Raw genomic sequence first — 19,401 nt, 5'->3', positions numbered from 1 at the left:
CTGGACATGTATAGTATGCTTCATTATTTTGTTAGGCTGTTGGCCCCCTAAGCTTTAAAAAAGGATCACAACCATATAACGCATTACAAGTGATAGTGGCTAGGATGGGCAACGGTTATAGCGGACAGGTAATTGTGGTTATTTACCCATAACCGTTTATGTTCATACCCGCATAACCGTTTACCCGTTGGGTAATTGCATAAACGGTTATACTCATAGCCATAACCGTTTATAAACGGTTATCTATACCTATAATCGTGTACTCATTTAACCATAATCATTTACCTATTTAACCATAACCATAAACATTTACCCGTTTTTGAGCCCGTTTATTATTTTTTTACCCATTTATCATTTTTTCATCTGTCTACATGTTTTTTTTAACAACTTGAAAATTACAAAATAAAAATTTGTCATAATTTTCGTTTTCTGATAATTAAACACCGTTATAAGTACATTTTAGCATGCATTTCTCTATTTTAATCATTTAAGTCTTCATATAATTCTAATAATTGAAATAATAGTTTACGCCTATTTTATTATTTCAATTATATAAAATAATAGTTTACGCCTATTTCATATTTCTTGGAGAGAAATGCGACTTTCAATTATTGTAAAATAATAGTTTACGCCTATTCTATTATTTCAATTATGGTAAAAAAGCGAAGTTGGGGAAGCTTTGAATCCGAACTTGGCGATGTGCAGAAATATAATTGAAGTTTGGCTCTGTTGGTTGGGGTTGCAGGTCGTTGGGAAGGAGAGGAGAGAGAGAGCCTGCTTCTAAAACCCCTCAAAATCCATAATTTTTTTTTTACATATATTAAATTAAATGGGTAAATGGATATCCGTATAATCGCGGGTAATACCCATAATCGATGGATATCTGTTATAACTGCGGGTAATACCCATAACCGTCCATTTAAATTTCACGGATAAACGGTTATACCCATAACCGTTTGTTCGTTTAAACAGTTACCCATAACCGTAACTGTGAACTTTAAATGGGCGGATAACCGCAGTTACCCAAACCCATGAATATTTTGCCCATCCCTAATAGTGGCTTTGGGCGTCGAAATATGACCTCGTTTTGTATGTAGAGGTAAACGCTTTTAACCATTTGATCTACAAGTCCAAATTAAAAGTTTTGCACCCACCACCATCTAACACCTAAATCTAAATTCATTTCCTCAGTTAATCTTTTATATGTCATGGTGGAACTTGATAGCTTGTAGAACAACAATATCGTTTTATAAAACCATAAGTGATCTAACACAAGCAGCAGTCATTTTATGAAGTGTGGAAACACTGAAACATGGCATCCACCCTCTTGATGCCCCCCTTCAGGATGCAATTCAGATTTCGAGCTTTTAATCGTCTTGGTGAGACCATCATGTCTGATGTATGATCCGCCTTCATCGAATGATAAATTATAGTCTTAGGGGGAAAAAAACATAGAATTGGTACAAATTATTGTTTGGATAACTGAATAACTGAATTTCTAAAGTCATGTCAAGATTAATGATTGTTCAGGATAAGTACATACCTTTGATTTTCAAACACTGGCTGGAATACAATCAGATTTTAGACGAGGAACGAATGGAAAGCAGAGATATAAGAAAACCAAGAAATTCAAGTGATCATAAAAGGAAACTAACCACATGTAGCTGTTTGCAATGGAACAGTGTAACTTCTCAGTATTCATGTGTTCGTTCACTCGTCAATGCCAACTTAGAAACGAGCAAGGAACTTCATGATATCTTGATGATGAGGGTCTCAAACCCACACCCTTGAAGAAAGTATGCATAAGAAGCTCATCGTCTTCTTTACTTTGGACTGGGAGCTAAAAAACCAAGCTCCTCAATTAACACATTGACATCTTCCTCATCCTCTTCTTGAACACCAAGCAAACCAATTTCTTCATCAATATTCTCATTGAACAAGTCTTGCCAAAAACCCTTATCCAGGTCTTTGCCTCTACCTTCATGTTCTTCGTCTCTCTCTTTACATTCTTGGTCACCATGAACATTTTGGCTTCTGCTTACCCCCGGCATGTCTATAGCAAATTGGTCCAACTCCGAAACTTCAAACTGATCAGAAATGTCACCATGTTCTTGTGGTTCAACTTTAACAAATGTCTCTACTCCAACTTGGCCAAATTCATCCACCTCAACATTACTAGGCCCTTTCTCAATAGTCCGCCTTCTCTTCTTGGTAACTGCTTCCTCCAGTTCCTTCCTTAAGTCCTTATGCTGAGACAATTGTTGTACAAAATTAGGATTCTGCATTGCCCTTGCCAAAAAACTTAACATATGTTGCTGTTTCAACTCTGTCCTTTTCAGTCTATCTTCCATTCCTTGGAGGTAAACTCTATTAGCTTGCTGTTGCTGTCGAAGCTTCACTAGTTCCCCCATTAGTACTTGTTTATCGCGCCTCAACTGGTCGATCTCTATGTCCAATCCAAACCTCCCAACTTCTACACAAGAGTCCAAAGTTTTCTGTGATGCCTGAGGAAGATGGGATGCCTTCCTCCTCCTGATATTCTTTAAAAGATGCTTTTGCCCTCTGAGAAACGCTTCATTAGCAAACTCCCATCTGTCTGTATCAACCTTCCTAAATCCCTACATTAAGCAAATCAAAGAACTTCTCCATGATCACATCATCCGTATGAAGCTTTAAATCCGACACATCCAAGGAAAAGGAAAGTGAGATTAAAAAAATCAAACAAACAAAAACTGATTCATCAAGATTTAAAATAGAAGCAAAAGCAGCTCCCTTTGTAATAGTCGTGCATATTTTATACATTGGTTCCTGCAGTTTCTCTTTTGAAGCCATTTAACAAACAATATGTCCACATTTAGTAACCCCATTAAAAAAACACAAAATGGACCCAATTAAACAAATAAAAGTGACACATTTATAGCTGTTTCAAGAGCATGAATGCACAAACTAGCCACATCCAAAGAACCTCACCAATATGTATTCAATATCCAAATTTCATTTTTGAGCGATAATCTAATCCAATCTTAACTACGAGAAGTGAGATTCCAACTTCATGCAAAAGGGGAGTAAACTACTCTAGCCAACAGGACTACGCTCGGGTTTGCAAACTTTGCATAATATGCAGATAAAAGGGGAGTGCTAGAGAGTGATGCTTACATAGGTGTTGAGCTGCCTGACAAAGCTGGAGAAATTGTTGTGCTTGAAATATCTGGGGAGAAGACTCATGGCAAAGCTATTGGGATCCAAAACAACAAAGCTGTTGTTGTCTCTGCTCCATGAAACAATGTGGTTGGTTGATGGGTCATCGACGATGTCATACGTTTTGGTGAGAAATGCCGGAGGACCTTGGTCATAGAGCCTCTCCAATGGCAGAGGATGATCAAGGGCCGCACTCGAAGACGAAAAGCTTACTGGGTCTTGATCAAGATTCATTTTTTGTATGTGTAGTAAACTTTAACTACTAATCACTGGTCTGGGTTGCTGTCTTTTGCTCTTCTTTTCTTCTTCTGAAAAAAAAAAGTCAACTTTCTGGTAGCAATGAGTGTTTGTCAAATGGGTTTTGGAAATGCAGGTAGAAATATTATTATAACAAAGGGATAGGGTGAACTACGAAAAGTTACAGAGAAATGGTTGTGAAAGTGAAAGAGAAAGAGAAAGATATCTGGTTGCTATGGAGACGAAGAAGCCCAAGAGAGAAATGGTTGTTAAGGAACAAGAAGGCTGCTGCTGGGTTTTTTGGTTTAAAGACGAAAGGCAACAACGAAATAGGCTGCTGCTGCTGGGAGTTGGGGGGTACCCATCAATTTATAAATAGGGGGTAGTACTAGTAGTGCCTTTTTTCTTTTTTCCCATTTCTTCCCTTTTTCTTTTTCCTTTTTGGCTAGGCAAAGATTTGCTGGATTCGTTGAGAAACAATGATACATGTCATACAAGACCTCTTCTGATTTTTACTTTTGCCAAATTTCTTCCTCATTTATGAAATGATCTTTAATGTTATATAGTGGGTAGGGGTGCAAGTAAAGGCGGGTTTAATAGGCAAGGATTCGGATCCAAAAAGGAGCGTTATCAAGCTTATAGTTAAGTTCGATTCTCCCTTCCTACGTTAATATGATATTTGAACCGTATTGAGTTGAGTTGATTTGATTTGATTTGAGCTCAAACTAATTGGAGACCAAATACATTCAAGCTCAATGCTTGAAAAGTTTCGTGAAGCTTGATTGTCTAAATTGAACACGTGAGGTTTAACTTAAAAGTTAAAAGATGTAAGTTTGACAAATATTATCTCTTGTCTAATATTTATTACATACTATAAAAAATGTTGTCTTTTCAGATAGTCTAACAACATATAATCATTTATTAAGTGTATTTTTGTGTAAATGTATAATTTAGATTCATTGTAATCTATAGTTAGTTATTGATGATTTGTGTGGAGAATTTAAACAAGACTTTGGACTACTAACTCAAACTCAATTCCAACAATTTGGGATTGATAATGTGGCAACACAAACCTTTTGTTTGTACAGAATCCATAGAATACCTAGAATAACCAATTACAAAGAGGTGTCAGATGGGTACATTTATGTAGTGACCAATTTCTTGATCTAGAGGTAATTCACATAAAACATAAATGATTTTAAACCCTTACACGACCACCACACATACCACTAGAATCAAGAGATCCGATTTAGATTTTTCACAATAACGATAGACACAACAAGTCTAGACCGTCACATAAAGCCATCGCAAAAAACAAGTTCACACAAATCATCATAGCGACACAAAACAACACTACTACCTAACCCGCTCCAAGTGGTATAAACAAAAGCATAAACTAAACTAAAAAATAAAAGTAGAGTCGATGACATGTCCACATAAGAGAGGCGGGTACAGAGTTGGCAGAAGGTGTGGCTAGGCAAGGCACTTGAGACGCCAATTGTAGATAGGACATCGCACAAAAGGATGGGTGGTAAGGGGATTCTCAGCCCGAGCCGCCATGGTCGCCGTAGCGCCACCACAAACCCATAAGCCTTGGTTAGCACCAAGAGCCGTCAAAAGTTTCTATCAGCCAACGTTGGTCACAGTTTTAACAAGAACATTGGCAATGACAAACAGAAAAATGAGCTATGACAACACAAACTTAACTATCCTCTCCTTAATCAATTGTAAGAGATCAAATTTCAAGTTGAATCCGATCGAGTTGGATTCTTAATCATTGAATTTCACTTCAGATAAAAAAAAAGTAATCTAAAGCACTTTCAAATGGAAAATGGAAATCAGAATTTAAGATATTTTAATCCGTCCCAAACCCTAATATTATTTCCCTTTTGGGAAAGCCATCTAGCACATTACATCTATCACGACCAATGGACAAAGAAAGTGACATTGAGAGACCAAGCATGCATTTAAATAAAAGAAAAGTTCACAAAACAATAATTGAATTGTACTTTATCAATTTTAAATTAGAAGGTTGGAGAACAAGTTCTGGGATTTATCTTTAAAAAAAAACCAAGAACTAATTTGTGAGATTTGATTTCGTGGTCCTCCTGTTTTACCAATAAAAAAAATGGGAGTTCAGAAGGTTCTCCTTTGGAAGGTGAGGTGGGTATAAGTGGGACCCGTTGAACAGTATTATTAAAGGCCATTTTTCATAATAAAGAATAATGAAGTGAAGTTATATGATTTCTGATCACAAATGTATACGAAATTATGAGATATAATAAGATTTACAATATCAATAATTAGAAATAATCGAGCACTTATGCACGATTGCTCTTAATTCTTTTCCAACGAAAGAGAGAGATAATAGTTCGTGAGTGTTGTAATTGTAGCTAAAAAGACTCGTAGCTAGAGAATGAGTAATTGAAGGCTGTGGAATAAATAAAGGGAACCCAACGCCCTTTTCGTTGCCAACTAACTTTTTGTCTCTATGAAAATTTGTAAGAGAAAACCTTGATTAGGAGGAGGAGCGACATCCTTAATTCTTTGACACTTACCTTGAGTCGAATTTCAGGTCATTTTCTTAGCTCATTGCCGGAGCCATGGGTTCGCCAATGCAGTCCACTAGGGGTTAAACCTTTTTAACGATAGACCAGTTGATGGTTTAGGAAAATCAGAGGGAGTTTTCGAAAATGGCGTCGCGGGGGGGGGGGGGGGGGAACTACTAGGTATGAGCAAAGTAGGCCGATGAATTTGGTGGTGGCTCAGCTGCTATTGTTCATTGACCCGCCGCTGGGTTGCTAAACTCCTAATCTTTTGTGATGGAGAAAAAATGAGATTAGGAGTGGAGGAAAACATAACGTCAAGTAAAAAATAATCTCAAAAATCATGGAGTTGATACGTGGATTATTTTTCATAAAAAAAAACTAGAATGTCCCTATTAAATGAGTAGGGAGCAGTCTTATTCACCATGCGCAACTGAGGTAGAACAGACCGAGATCAACGACTGCTTAAGACACCCCTGCTCGTAGAAAATGTCAAAGGTATTTATGATATGATAATTCCTTATTCTTATCATAAATATATTCCTAATCAGAGAAGACCTATTTCAAGTAAGTAATCCTAATCCCATCAATTTAGGATATTTACCTATTTACTCCAAGATATTTATTTAATCAAATATCTTAGAATATTCTCACCCAAAATACCACCTAGGGCCGACCACCCTAAACCCTAGAGGGCCGAGCCATACTCCTCTCATCTCCAATAAATACCCATTTATCTTCAAAATTCAGGAGTCTTTTTGCTAACCACAAACACCTAAACACATTCTTTTCAGAAATCTAATTTTGGCATCGAAGATTCTTCGGCCAAAGCCCCCCATTCATCGTGGGCACATGAGACTTTTGACTTTAATCTTAGGTTATTAATATTACAGGTGCATTTTCGTCAAATGAACTGACGGCGGAAATTTGCATCCATAAATTGGTGTTTTCATTGAGAGTTCTGATTTAAAGTCTCGAAAAAGACTTGCTTTCAACTTCCTTCATTTGTAGATCCATGACTACGATGGCAGGGAATTCAAAAACTACAACCAATAGGACCTCCCACGTTGAAAGATATGGACTAAACAATGGAGATCACGACGTGGCTCTACGTCGTTCCACCTTGAGGCTTATCATGGCAAGGACCACTATTTTTTTACCTCCATGGGGTACCGTGGCCATGCTAGCAGCTGCAGCCACCGCTGTAGTGGCCCATGAGGCAACCCCCACTCATCGCAAGGAAACCCTAGGGTAGGAGGCCTATAACATAAGTAGCCATCAGGCACAGACCCAAACAGCTGCTTGCCTTCAGTAGTAACCCCTGGCGCCTACCACATTTACTTGGACGTAAGCTGCCCAAACTAAGGCAGCCCAAGCCGTATCAATTGCGACGCAGTTTGCAACCCAACGTGAGCCCAACGAGCCTCCAGCCGCCAAGCAGGACAAATCGAGGCGGCCCAGCTCCCATATGCCCGACCTGCTATCGTAGCCTTCGAGACTATTCAACATGGTCCCAGACCAGTTCAACCAGCCTAGATCCATATTCTGAGGCCAACGGTTGAACCAAGGGTATTTTCAGCCTACCTTACTGCAGATCTGACCCATCTTGGCTCAAGTTTTGCACTCGGAGTCTATTACACTTCCACAACTCAAGTAGACGTCTACCGTCCCAACTCTTCCACTCCAAATGGTGAACAACACCTATCCCGATAGGTAGCCGAATGGACAAGTGCCCTCACGCAGCAGACTACCTTAGTGAATCAACTCCTGTAGTGCACCGAGATGCAGTTGTGCCCCAGACGAGGTGTCTTAAAGTAGGACAAGGACAGGTGATGACGTTTCTCTCCAGCAGTATCCCGGTAAGCAGCCCCTCGACCAGCCACAAATTCAGCGTTATGGTAACATACACTTCCACCTAGCCTCACAAGATAACGTATACTCTCATCTTAGCACGTGGACGAGCGTGCACTCTTAGTTAGTCCCCTGGACGAGCATACATTGACAGTTGAGGCCACACTCCGATGATCAACATAGACAACCTCCAGGCGAAGTGTTCATTCGTGGCTAGGCCCGTAAGAAGCGTCATCCACCTCATATCGGAGTAGGCAGCACGACGGACGAAGAGAAAAAGTCGCTCAATTTGGCTCAAGTTCAACCGGCAACCTACGAATAATCCACTCGCCTGTTAGGAACATACCACATGCATCGTATCCATAACATAAACAAGCTGAGCATAGGGAAGAGCAGCTGAAACCCTCAAGTTATGAACGGGGGCAGCTGGAAGCCCCATTGCCCCTGCAGAGGCAAATTTAGGAAGAAGTAGAAAGGCTCTTTACTGAGCGGTTGTGTGGATTCTAGTGCACCGAGACCACAAACGAGGCCCTTTGCAGGGACGTGGCACACAAGGACAAATCATTTTTCACGAATGAGATCGAGCAGACGGAGCCCTCGCGTAAGTTCAATATGCTACATTTCACCCTATTTAAGGAAGACAGAGACTTGGAAATGCACTTGAAGCATTACCGCAACGTGACAATCCTCTACAGAGCCAACAAAGCTTTAATGTGCAAGATATTTTCCATTACTTTGCCTTCACAGTCCATTCGGAGTTTCGACTAGCTTTTTGTAGTTTTTACTAAGGAATACTTATCCTACCACTCGATCAAGAAGAAGTTCGATCATCTCTTCAACATCAAGAACAATCTGAAGGAGTCGCTCTGCTACTATGTAAAGGGGTTCAAGGCGGAGAAGGCAAAGACAATCAGCTACAATGACTCGATTGCCAACTCAACCTTTAAAAAGGGATTCCTAGCAAACCATCCCCTATTCTGAGAATTGATCATGAAAGAAGACCTGACTCTAGTAGACCCATTTGCTTTAGCAGAGAAGCATGTGCTTTGAGATGAGGCTCGACGAGCAAACAACACACCTGAGCAGCCTCAGAATGAGTCTGAGGCAGCCTAGAAGAAGGTGGATAAGAGGTAGTCCAATGAATGAAGTAGGCAGAGGGCCAAGCGCAGAGACAGGTCCTCTGTAAAAAGAAGTCAGGCTACCAAGAACGATACTAAGTTCACGATCCCGATCAACCAGATTCTCCGCGACCTTAAGAGTGAGCCTTGGTTCAAGCTGCCAAGATAAACCAAATGAGACATCTCCAAACTAGATCACACCAAGTACTGTGAGTTCCACCGAGGTCTTAATCACACGACTGACAACTACTATACCTAGAAGGATTACTTAGAAAAGCTGGTGAATAAGGGTAAATACGACAGATACCTGAACAAGCCAGCTGTGCAGGCTAAAAGGAACACAAATGCAAACGATGAGCCGTCTACCAAGACCATTAGAATCAACAGCATCTTCGCTGATTTTGAATACTTGGGGCCACAAACAACTCCAAGAAGAGGAAGATTCAGCAAGCCATATTGGTCTCGCAGGTCCAGACAACTGACATCAACCTTGGACCCATCTTCGGCTTCACCAAACAAGACGTTGAAGAAATAGAGTTTCCACGCAACGACGTCCTAATCACTTCTATCCAATTAGCCCACGCCATAGTTAACAAAGTAATGGTGGACAATGGCAATTTAGTAAATCTACTTCAGCTATTTATCATTTAGAAGATATGCCTAGAAAGCACGATAATATGCTGAGCAGAGGTACTCACTGAATTCAATGGATACACCTCAACTGTTATTGGCAACATAACATTCGATGTGTGAACACTACCATCAGTCTCATAGCAGACTTTCAGAATAGTCAGCGACCCGTCTCTCTATAACGGGATTTTGGGAAGGCCCTAACTAGTGAAATTAGGCACCGTAACCTTTGTCAAGTACCAGAAAATTTGATTCCACATCCAGGCAAAATGAGTCAGAGAAATCAAGTTTGACCAAACCGCATCCTGATGATGCACAGTGTAAATGCTGAAAGACTCAAAGATGAAGTCATTCACCCTCATAGAAGCCATTAAGGTTCAAAAGGACAAGGTTGCTACCAAATGGAAACCACAACAGGCGGATCAAGACAATGGCGTTTAGGAGGACACACCGACACAAGAAAAAAGATGGAAACCAGAAGAAGATGCCTAATACATCATTCTTGATCCTGAGCAGCTGGATAAGACAGCTAGAATCGATTCACGACTGAGCCCAACCGTACTCAACCGTTTCTTCTTGCGCTCAACCGATTGATGCAAGCACTTTTTCAAGGCCATCAGGAAAGCGCAAAGAGATAAGTGGGATGACGAGTGTGAGAAAGCATTTCAAGACTTGAAGAGATATTTGACATCTCCTCCGCTACTATCCAAGCAGGAAGCAGCCGAGGAATTATACATCTATTTGGCAGTCTCATACGTAGCAGTAAGCTCTACCCTCATACAAGAAGAGTTGGAGGCCCAACTGCCAGTATTTTATACTTCTAAAGCTTTCCTTGATAGGGAAACAAGATACCGGAGGATTGAAAAGCTAATTTTGGAGATAATCGTTGCAGCTCGAAAGCTAAGACCATACTTTCAAGCATATACGGTCGTTGTTTTAACTCAGTATCCCCTACGATCTATTCTACATGGTCTAAACACTTCTCAACCAATATAGCTTTGTTTACCGACCCTGCATGGCGAAAAAAGCTCAGGCCTTGGTGGACTTCATAGCAGAGTTCATTACTGGCTTGGAAAACGCGACAGCACAACCCAAATACGCCTTCGAGCACGCCTTGGCTGAACCAACCCTTTCTGACAAAGGTTTTTGGTGTATGCACATCGATGGTTCATCCAACTATAAAGGTTCTGGAGCAAGCTTGGTTCTCATCACCCTAGACGGCTCAATGCTCGAGCGGGCAATCACTCTAGGTTTCAAGGCATCAAACAACGAAGCAGAGTACGATGCCTTATTGGCAGGCCTCCGAATGGCACAAGATCTTGCAGTCAAGAAGTTCTCAATCCATTTCTATTCTCAGCTTATCACAAGCCAGACCATCGAGAAGTATGCAGTAAAGCATCCAAGGATGGCACTATACCTCGAGAATGTACGAAAGCAGCTTGAGGCATTTCAGACTTACACCCTCACATAAATGCCACGGGCAGACAATGCTTATGCAGACGCCTTGGCAGCCTTAGATTTCACTTTGGACTACCAGTTTAAACATTCTATCCCGATTAAATATTTGGGAAAGACGAGCATAGAAAAAGAACCATCAGCCGAGTTGTTACAAGTTAATATAACCCCAAGTTGGCAAGATCTCATCAACAACTACCTAGTCAATGGGACACTCCTTGTAGAAAGATTGGAAGCTAGAAAGCTCCAAATAAAGGTGGCACGCTACTACATGTGGAACGACATTCTCGTTCGAATATCCTTTTTAGGCCCATATCTCTACTGCCTAGTGCCATCAGATGACTTGAAAGTTCTAAGTTCAATCCACGAATGAGTTTGTGGAAACCACTCAGGAGGTTGATCCTTAGCACAGAAGGTCTTCAACGCCGACTACCACTGGCCTACCGTGCATATAAATGCTAAGGAATTTGTTCAAAAGTGCGACTGCTGCCAACGCTTCAAGTGTGTACCCATAATACCTATCAGCGAGTACCACCTGTCGACAAGCTCATGACCATTCATGTAGGGATAATCGACCTGGTATGGCCCATGCCACCTATTATTGGTAGCAGAGGTATGCCGATTGTTGTTACCAACTACTTCACCAAGTAGGTAGAAGCTAAGTCCATAACCACCACTATTCAATCAGACATAGAGTGATTCATATAGAGGAACATTATCTGCTGGTTCAACATCATTCAATCTGTCATCATCGACAACGGCACGTAATTCATGGGCAAAGACTTGGCGAAGTTTTTCCAGAAATATGGCATCAAGCATCTACGCCTAGATATCCTCAAGGCAACGAGCAGACGGAGGCATCCAACAAGAAATCTCAAGAAATCTCTCACAGACAAGCAGGGAAAGTGGCCAAATGAACTTTCTAATATCCTATGGGCGTATCGCACAAACAAATGACAAGTAACCAGTGAAACTTTCTTCTCCTTGGTATTCGGTTCAGAAGCAATCATCCCTCCCAATGTCATCTTGCTAAGCATCAACATCATAGTGCCAACTTTGGAGCAAACAGAAAGGAGATGACCATTAATCTAGATCTGGCAGAAGAGGAACGCGAGAATGTCATCACCCGCATTGCAACTTACCAGCAGCAGCTCATCTCCAGCTACAAGAGAAGGGCAAAGATCTGGCAATTTCAACCTGAAAATCTAGTCCTAAGAAAAGCATTCATCTTTGCCCGAAGAGAATGCTCTAAAATGATGAATCTTATATAGGAAAGTCCATACAAGGTCAGCAAAGCAGGCGGCAAGGGTAGCTACACCCTCACCATTATGAATAACAAAGAGATCAATAAGCAGTAGAATGCTTACAACCTACGGAAGTACTACGCATGACCTCTTACTTCTCTCTGAGCTCTGCTCAAGAGAAATAAAGGTCGAAGACTTAAGCAGCTCGACAAGCACTACCTCACAAGCCGAGGACTATCCAGTTGTTACGCATTTTCTACCTTTCAACTAAGTTCAATATCTTTCTTCTAATTTTTCAATTAAGATTTTTAAAGTTATTCATCACTTGGCTCGATTGCGTATTTGCAATAGCTATCTACTTCTGCTCTCATTGAAGATCGCTCTCAATTAGGGACCTATCACATGAATTGCATCGTCCTTGAGGACCAATCATGCTCTCTCCTTATGACAGGGTAAACTATACACTCCGAATATCCAGACGTGGATGGGTCAGGCTGCCTTGGTGTAACTAGAGCATGATGGCCTGCACCGGCATCCCTAGAAGTAGCCACAATGGTATTTTTCAAGGCTTAGCTAGATTGAAGGATTTTAGGCTTTGGTTTGATCTGCGTGGACCCGAGCCTCAAAGATAGAGGAGGCACGCTGCACAACTCACCATTTGGACAGCTGCCTACAAAGATGGACCGCAGTTGAGCATCCTTGATGTGACCAGCTGCTAGCAACCCCCAGCTGAGCATTCTGTATGTGTCCAACTAGCGATCTTCGTGTTATGAAATGTATTCCCTTTACCCATTAGAGTAACATCCCTTTTGAGCATTCGCGATATAACCAGCTAGCATTTGCAATACGTACGTGATCTCTGTGAGGATACATAATTCTAGCTCCGGCTACAAGCACATGGTTCACGCGGTTAAGCATCATTGATGTAACCAGCTAGCATAAATAACTGAGAATCTTATACGTGACCAACTAGCGATCTTTGCGTATCCTTGGAAACCTAAAGTTGCCGCCAATTCAACAATCAGCCTACAATTTCTGGAAGATCCTTGGGAACCTAAAGTCGCTGCCAATTCAACGAGCAGCCTATGGTTTTTGGAAGGTACATAGGAACCTAAAGTCATTGCCAATTCAACGAGCAGCCTACGATTTATGAAAGATCCCTATAGACCTAAAGTCGCTGCCAATTCAATGAATAGCCTACAATTTCTGGAAAACTATCTACGGTACACCCTTCAAGCAGTTAGCCATATAAACCTATACAACTGCATAACCTTGTGAAAGGTTAACGCACATATGCACTGCCTAGCGCAGAACAACCCCTAGTGTGGTTCTATGGAATTTTAAGCAGTTAACAGGTTCGCATTGATTCCTAAAGTGTTGTGCTACTTGCTATGAAGCCTACATAATTAGTTACATAAAATGCAAAGCGTTCTTTTGAACCACTGCCCACAAAATTCCATAGAAGCACACACTTTTGATGCGAAATGGTAGCGAATTTTGTGTCCCAATAATCTTTAGTATGTTGTGATATAGGCCACACAACTTAAAGGATTGGAGAAATGACGACCAACTAAGTAACCAATGGTCAGGGGGCAACAACGCGAGATAAAGCTTAGCAGTTTAACACCCTAGAAGATCAAGGTTAACAATCGAGCTATCATGCAAACTCGCCTACTTCTGTAACTAAGGTGTTTAGCTACTGACTCTTTGGTTGTAGAGGTCCTAAGCCTAGATCAACAACCACATAAGCCATGCATGCCTGTCTGCTTATTAAAAAGCAGCGCGTTTCACTAACGACCTTGTAATTAAAGATCTAGTAGACCACTAGTATGAAACATGCAACTACAGAGGTCATTCAGCCTTGCAAGTTAGAAGTTTCAAAAGGTGCCTCAAGCAAGCAAAGACCAACACCCGACAACCCGAAGTTAGCGCCTAATGCAATGAAGATAGGGTTGATTGCTTCGTTCAAATCAGTCTGCTTAGTTGTTCATTCTACGGCTAAAGCTTGAAGCGAGGCAAAGAGACAAAGATGAAGTAAAGTGAAGAAAAATAGTTTATTAATTTTTAGCAAATTGGTAAACTGGCATGAAGGTCAACAGAGTTCAAGCAAAAGAAAAAGCAAAATAGGAAAGGAAAAGAAAGTAAATCCTAGAGTCTATCTAAAAAGACTACTCCTTAGCAGCTTGGACATCTTCACCAGCCGCATCGTTTCCAACAGCATCAACCTTTCGCGCTTCATCTACAGTTGCCCCATCCTGAGCAGTATTGTCGCAAGCTGCTCCAGCCTGGGCAGCATCACCTTCGGCTACACCTACCTAGGCAGCCTGATCCTCAACTACTCCACCAACGATGCTCTCGAAGGAAAACTTAAGTAGATCATTGGAAGAAATAGCAAAAAGGTCAAAGTCTTTATCAGAGAAGGCGTAGTCAAACGGCATCTTAAGGAAATTATCTATATAGCCAAGCTTGTAGAAGTCAGCTTGACCTTGGGCTTTAGTTGCTTATTCTTCTCAATCAGGTCAGTACGAGCATTTTGCAACTTATCTAGTTCTTTTTTTAGGTTATCGTTGGCAAACAACGCTCCTTGTAGCTCCACTTCCTTGAACTCAAGTCTACTGACGACCTTCCTGAGTCAAACAACGTCATTATGCATGACGAGTAGCTCTACGTCTTTGGCATCATGGGTAAACCAAAATTCTGAAATGGCACGTTCAAGGTCTCGCACTAGCAATGCTTGGACCTCAATCTCATTTTTTGCAACGCCATACATCCCTCGGATCGCGTCAGGTTGAGCCTTCAAGTCACTAATCTCTTGGCGAGTGGTCTCAAACTGCTGAACAGTGGCATCAGATCCCTTTAAAAATGCAAGTTCAGACTCCAACTCTTTAATTTTCTTAACAGCCGAGCAAGCTTCTGTTACCATGGCTGCCGCTATCTCCCTAGCAGCCTTGGCATCATCCTACTCCATAAGCGTGTACTCGGCTGATAATATCACATATTTCTGCATCATAGCAAGCAGGGAACCCCTCCATGAGTGAGTTTCAAACCTCACGAAGAAACTGGACTCGACAACCTTGCTTACGCCATCAACAAACTTGGCAAATGCTTCCGTGTCCTCAAGCAAATCGAGCTTCAACAAAGCATGAATTTCAGAAAACTCCCCTAAGGCTGGTTTGGCAGGCTGTTCACGGCTGCTCATACGGGTATACGCTTTCTTCTCAGCAGGAACGGCCGGCTTTGGCACCACCTTAGCAGTGGAATCACCATCCTCGCTCTTCATCGTTGCACGCATCTCTAGAATTGAATTGGACTTGGGCACGGAAGGTTATCTTGGAATAAAACTAGGCATAGGGGGCACGACAGAACTCCTCCGCTGCGTAATCATGTTAGCAACTGTTCTAGCAACCCTCTGAGCAACAGGCTTCACAGGCTCAGATCCAGCAACCTCTTTCTTCCCCTTAAAAAAGGTTAAGTCAATCACGAGCCTTCCTGTACTGGACGCACCCTCGTGAGCAGCGGAGGAAGTCTTCAACTTTTTCTTCACTGACGGCTCTCGAGCAGGCGATGAAGATCTTTTTCTCTCGCCTTCACACTCATCAAACTCCATAGTGGCGATCGAATGAGCAAACGCCTCACCCTTGATCCTCCTAATCTATTCCAACAGGGGCAGCCCACCTTTTTCCCTACAAAGATGACTAAGCAACCAATGCCACATGTGATATTTAGTAGGGATCCCAAATTGTTGTGCACCTTCTTCATGTATAAAAAAGTCTTGAGAGTTGAGTTACATTCCAAATATACATAAACAAAGAAGGATAAGTCAGAAGGCAGCTTAACAAAAGTATAAAATAGCTTAGAGACTACGTAGCCTACTTATTATCGATGAAAGAAGTCAGAACAGTAGCCCAGGCAAAGAGAGCACTTAGCAAGAGCACACTTCATGAAACAGATCACTTATTGGAAGAATCGAGGCATAGGAAGGGTGAACCCTAATACGAAGTAGTAGGGGTGAAACTTGATAGCTTTCCTAGACCCACACAGTTCATGACCACTACCATCCTTGACCCGCTTCACGCGAACCCCAGACGGAATTGCATGCTTAAACGTCTCAAAGAAGTCTTTGAACTGCTTATTAGAACCTATTTTGCCCTGATGATACAACGAAAGAATAAATTCATTATTCTTATGACTCGAGGAAGACATGTTCGAAAATCCTACAACGGCGCAAGGAAAAATTATTAGAAGGCTGCTTTAAGAAACAAAAAAATAGGAAAAATTTGCATGAAGCATCGCGCCAAGCCGCAACCTAGTTAGCTGCCCCATGAACCCAGCACGCCAGGCCCTACCTCTCGGCTCAAATAGGCAACATTGCTACCTCCTATCATCATCGACCTAAGTTCAAATTGAGGAGGGCTGGCACCTTTGCGCCTCTCTCTCTCTCTCGCATTCTCTCACACTGCACGGGCCCAAGCCCAAAAGACCCTTTAGCTACATAGGCCCGCACCTAATGGCCTTTCTCAAGCAACCCAAGACTGGCACCTCAGTGCCCAGGTCCACACACACCTGGCCACAATCAGCTGAGCCGAGCCTCACCAACCATCGACTCATTGCCAAGCCGTCTACCCAGCAACAACCTCATGCTACTTCCCTAAACCCTTCTTTTTCTTGCGGGGTTTTAATTGCACTCCAAATTTATTTAACCCCTGCTTGACGTAGACTTAAATAGGTTTTGGTGGCAATTACATTCCTTTTTCCTAGAATAATTTAAATTCCAAAACAAAGAGGGAACTACATCAAATTGGGGCACAAACTTCGTCCTACACCTCCTACCATTTCCTATGAGCAGCCCATCAGGTGTTGGGGCATTTGTGGAGCAAAACATAATCCCAAAAATCATGGAGTTGACGCATGGATTATTTCCCAAGAAAGACAAGACTGCCCTTATTAAATTAGCAGGGAGTAGTCTCATTCACCACGCGCAGTTGAGGTAAAGCAAATAAAGATCAACGATTGCTCAAGACACCTCTGCCCATAAGAAAAGTCAAGGGTATTTATGATAGGATATTCCTTATTCTTATCATAAATACATTCCTAATCATAGAAGACCTTTTCCAAGTAAGTAACCATAATCCCATCAATTTAGGATATTTACCTAATTACTCCAAGATATTTATTTAATCAAATATCTTGGAATATTCTCACCCAAAATACCACCTAAGGCCATCTGTTAACTACTTTGAGAAAGAATCAAAGAACATTAAAGAATTGAGAAAGAATGAAGAACTAGAGAGAGAAATGAAACTTTTGTATATTTGAGGAAAAATGACAATTGATTACATTTGTAAGTTGAAGTACATTATATATTGAACAATAACCACAAAGTAACTAATTAACCAACTAACAACTCATTTAACCACCTAACAAACATTCTAACAACTTAGGGTGATGTGGCATTGGTTACACAATAACCAATGATCAAGAGACATATGTCTTCATCCCCCATCAATCTCAACTAGGGTACCAAGCCTGAGATTGCAGCAATGTGAGCAAATTGTTGAGCCTGAGATTGTTTCAGACTTTCATTAGTCTTCAAGTAGAGAAACATGAGCAATTCGATATATAGACAATATCTCCAATTAACACAAATCACTGGTAGATACATCAAGTTATCAAGAATTAGGATTTTGGTGAATTAAGAGAAAGTTACCAAACTTGGGAGATCTCGTTCCACTACTTCCAAATGGATTGATTCCAAAATCAATTAGAAATCGTCTCTTAGAACCATCCGATCTCTGGCAATCGATCGTGTCCATAACATCTCTGATCGCACTCTCTCACTCCATTGAAATCTTCACAACAAAATGAAAAGGCCAACAAAAAAACCCAGTTCTCTTAGGCGTAGTGACAAACCCATGGCAGACAATTAATGAGTGTCACGAATTTTTCCATAAAAATTTAGCAACTCCATCAGATATAAAGAAACCCATAATCAAAAACCAAGGATGTGAGCTTTTCATTCATATGATTAGACGTCTCTTGAATTTCTTCAACATGGGTCATAGATCAATTGAACCAAGAATTCAGAAATGAATCATACACAAACTCCAAATATATCATAGAGGACTGAGAATAAAACCTTTCTTATATCCCTGACTTGAGCAATCCATCAAATAGTTGATCTCGAACACATGGCATGCAAGATCACTTGTTCTAACACTAAATTTCATTGACACATAAGATCAGACAGGTGATAGGCAAGAACTCACTAGCCAACTGCATTTAGCCAACTGCATCCAGATTACACCACAATTTCAAAAACCCATATATCCCTAACAATCTCTGTACACAATCCAGAAGGAAAAATAACCTAGAAATTATAGAACGATGAAGAGAAAAAAAATTGAGAATGATTGCAAAAGCACTGAAGAACTAAACGGAAGAGAAATAAAACTAGAAGATGATGAAATCTAATGAAAACGTAACCACCAAAATCCATGGCGTGAGCCTGCTGGCTCTGATACCATGTTAACTACATTGAGAAAGAATCAAAGAATATTAAAGAATTGAGAAAGATTGAAGATCTAGAGAGAAATGAAACTTCTGTATATTTGAGGAAAAATGACAACTGATTACATTTGTAAGTTGAAGTACATTATATACTGAACAATAACCACAAAGTAACTAATTAACCAACTAACAACTCATTTAACCACCTAACAAACATTCTAACAACTTAGGGTGATGTGGCATTGGTTACACAATAACCAATGATCAAGAGACATCTGTCTTCACCGGCCACCCCTAAACGTAGAGGGCCAGTCCATACTCCTCTCCTCTCCTATAAATACACCATTTATCTCTAAAATTTAAGAGGCTTTTTGCTACCCACAAACAACTAAACACATTCTTTTCATAATTCTAACTTTAGCATCGAAGATTCTTCTGCCAAAGCCCCCCATTCATCATGGGTGGGTGAGACTTTTGGCCTTAATCTTAGGTGTTATTATTTTGCGGGTGCATTTTTTCGTCAAAGGAACAGATGGCGAAAATTTGCATCCACAGATAGGGCTTGGTTGGGTGGATGATGGTTGCAGTCAGGTGTCAAATTGGATCGGGGGTGGC

At 41.0% G+C, this 19,401-nt stretch overlaps 2 protein-coding genes and 1 long non-coding RNA gene across 4 annotated transcripts; 1 reads left to right on the top strand and 2 right to left on the bottom strand.

Moving 5' to 3' along the window:
* Positions 1–1,174: 1,174 nt before the first annotated feature.
* On the bottom strand, positions 1,175–3,898 carry LOC103403943 (heat stress transcription factor A-6b). Of its 2 annotated transcripts, XR_011577643.1 has the most exons (3): positions 3,157–3,898; positions 1,656–2,618; positions 1,175–1,410 (listed from the first exon to the last, which is right to left on the bottom strand). XR_011577643.1 is itself a non-coding variant. In XM_008342785.4 (2 exons), the coding sequence occupies exons 1-2, from the start codon at positions 3,430–3,432 to the stop codon at positions 1,824–1,826; spliced, it is 1,071 nt and encodes a 356-aa protein (XP_008341007.3). In that variant the 5' UTR covers positions 3,433–3,898; the 3' UTR covers positions 1,458–1,823. The 2 variants fall into 2 exon arrangements, 1 of the variants encoding a protein (XP_008341007.3); XM_008342785.4 differs by lacking the exon at positions 1,175–1,410 and having other exon boundaries at positions 1,458–2,618.
* Positions 3,899–10,595: 6,697 nt separating this feature from the next.
* Positions 10,596–11,051, top strand: LOC139193022 (uncharacterized). Its single transcript, XM_070815981.1, has one exon. It carries the CDS (start codon positions 10,596–10,598, stop codon positions 11,049–11,051), a length of 456 nt encoding a protein of 151 aa, XP_070672082.1.
* A 6,520-nt stretch (positions 11,052–17,571) lies between these two features.
* On the bottom strand, positions 17,572–18,909 carry LOC139193189 (uncharacterized). The gene is made up of 2 exons (XR_011577599.1): positions 18,416–18,909; positions 17,572–18,128 (listed from the first exon to the last, which is right to left on the bottom strand). It is a non-coding gene; the product is annotated as an uncharacterized lncRNA (long non-coding RNA).
* Between the last annotated feature and the right edge of the window lie 492 nt (positions 18,910–19,401).

This window comes from Malus domestica, chromosome 16, assembly GCF_042453785.1.
Source record: "Malus domestica chromosome 16, GDT2T_hap1".
Taxonomy (NCBI): domain Eukaryota; kingdom Viridiplantae; phylum Streptophyta; class Magnoliopsida; order Rosales; family Rosaceae; genus Malus; species Malus domestica.
This window is presented reverse-complemented; position numbering and strand designations above follow the sequence as displayed.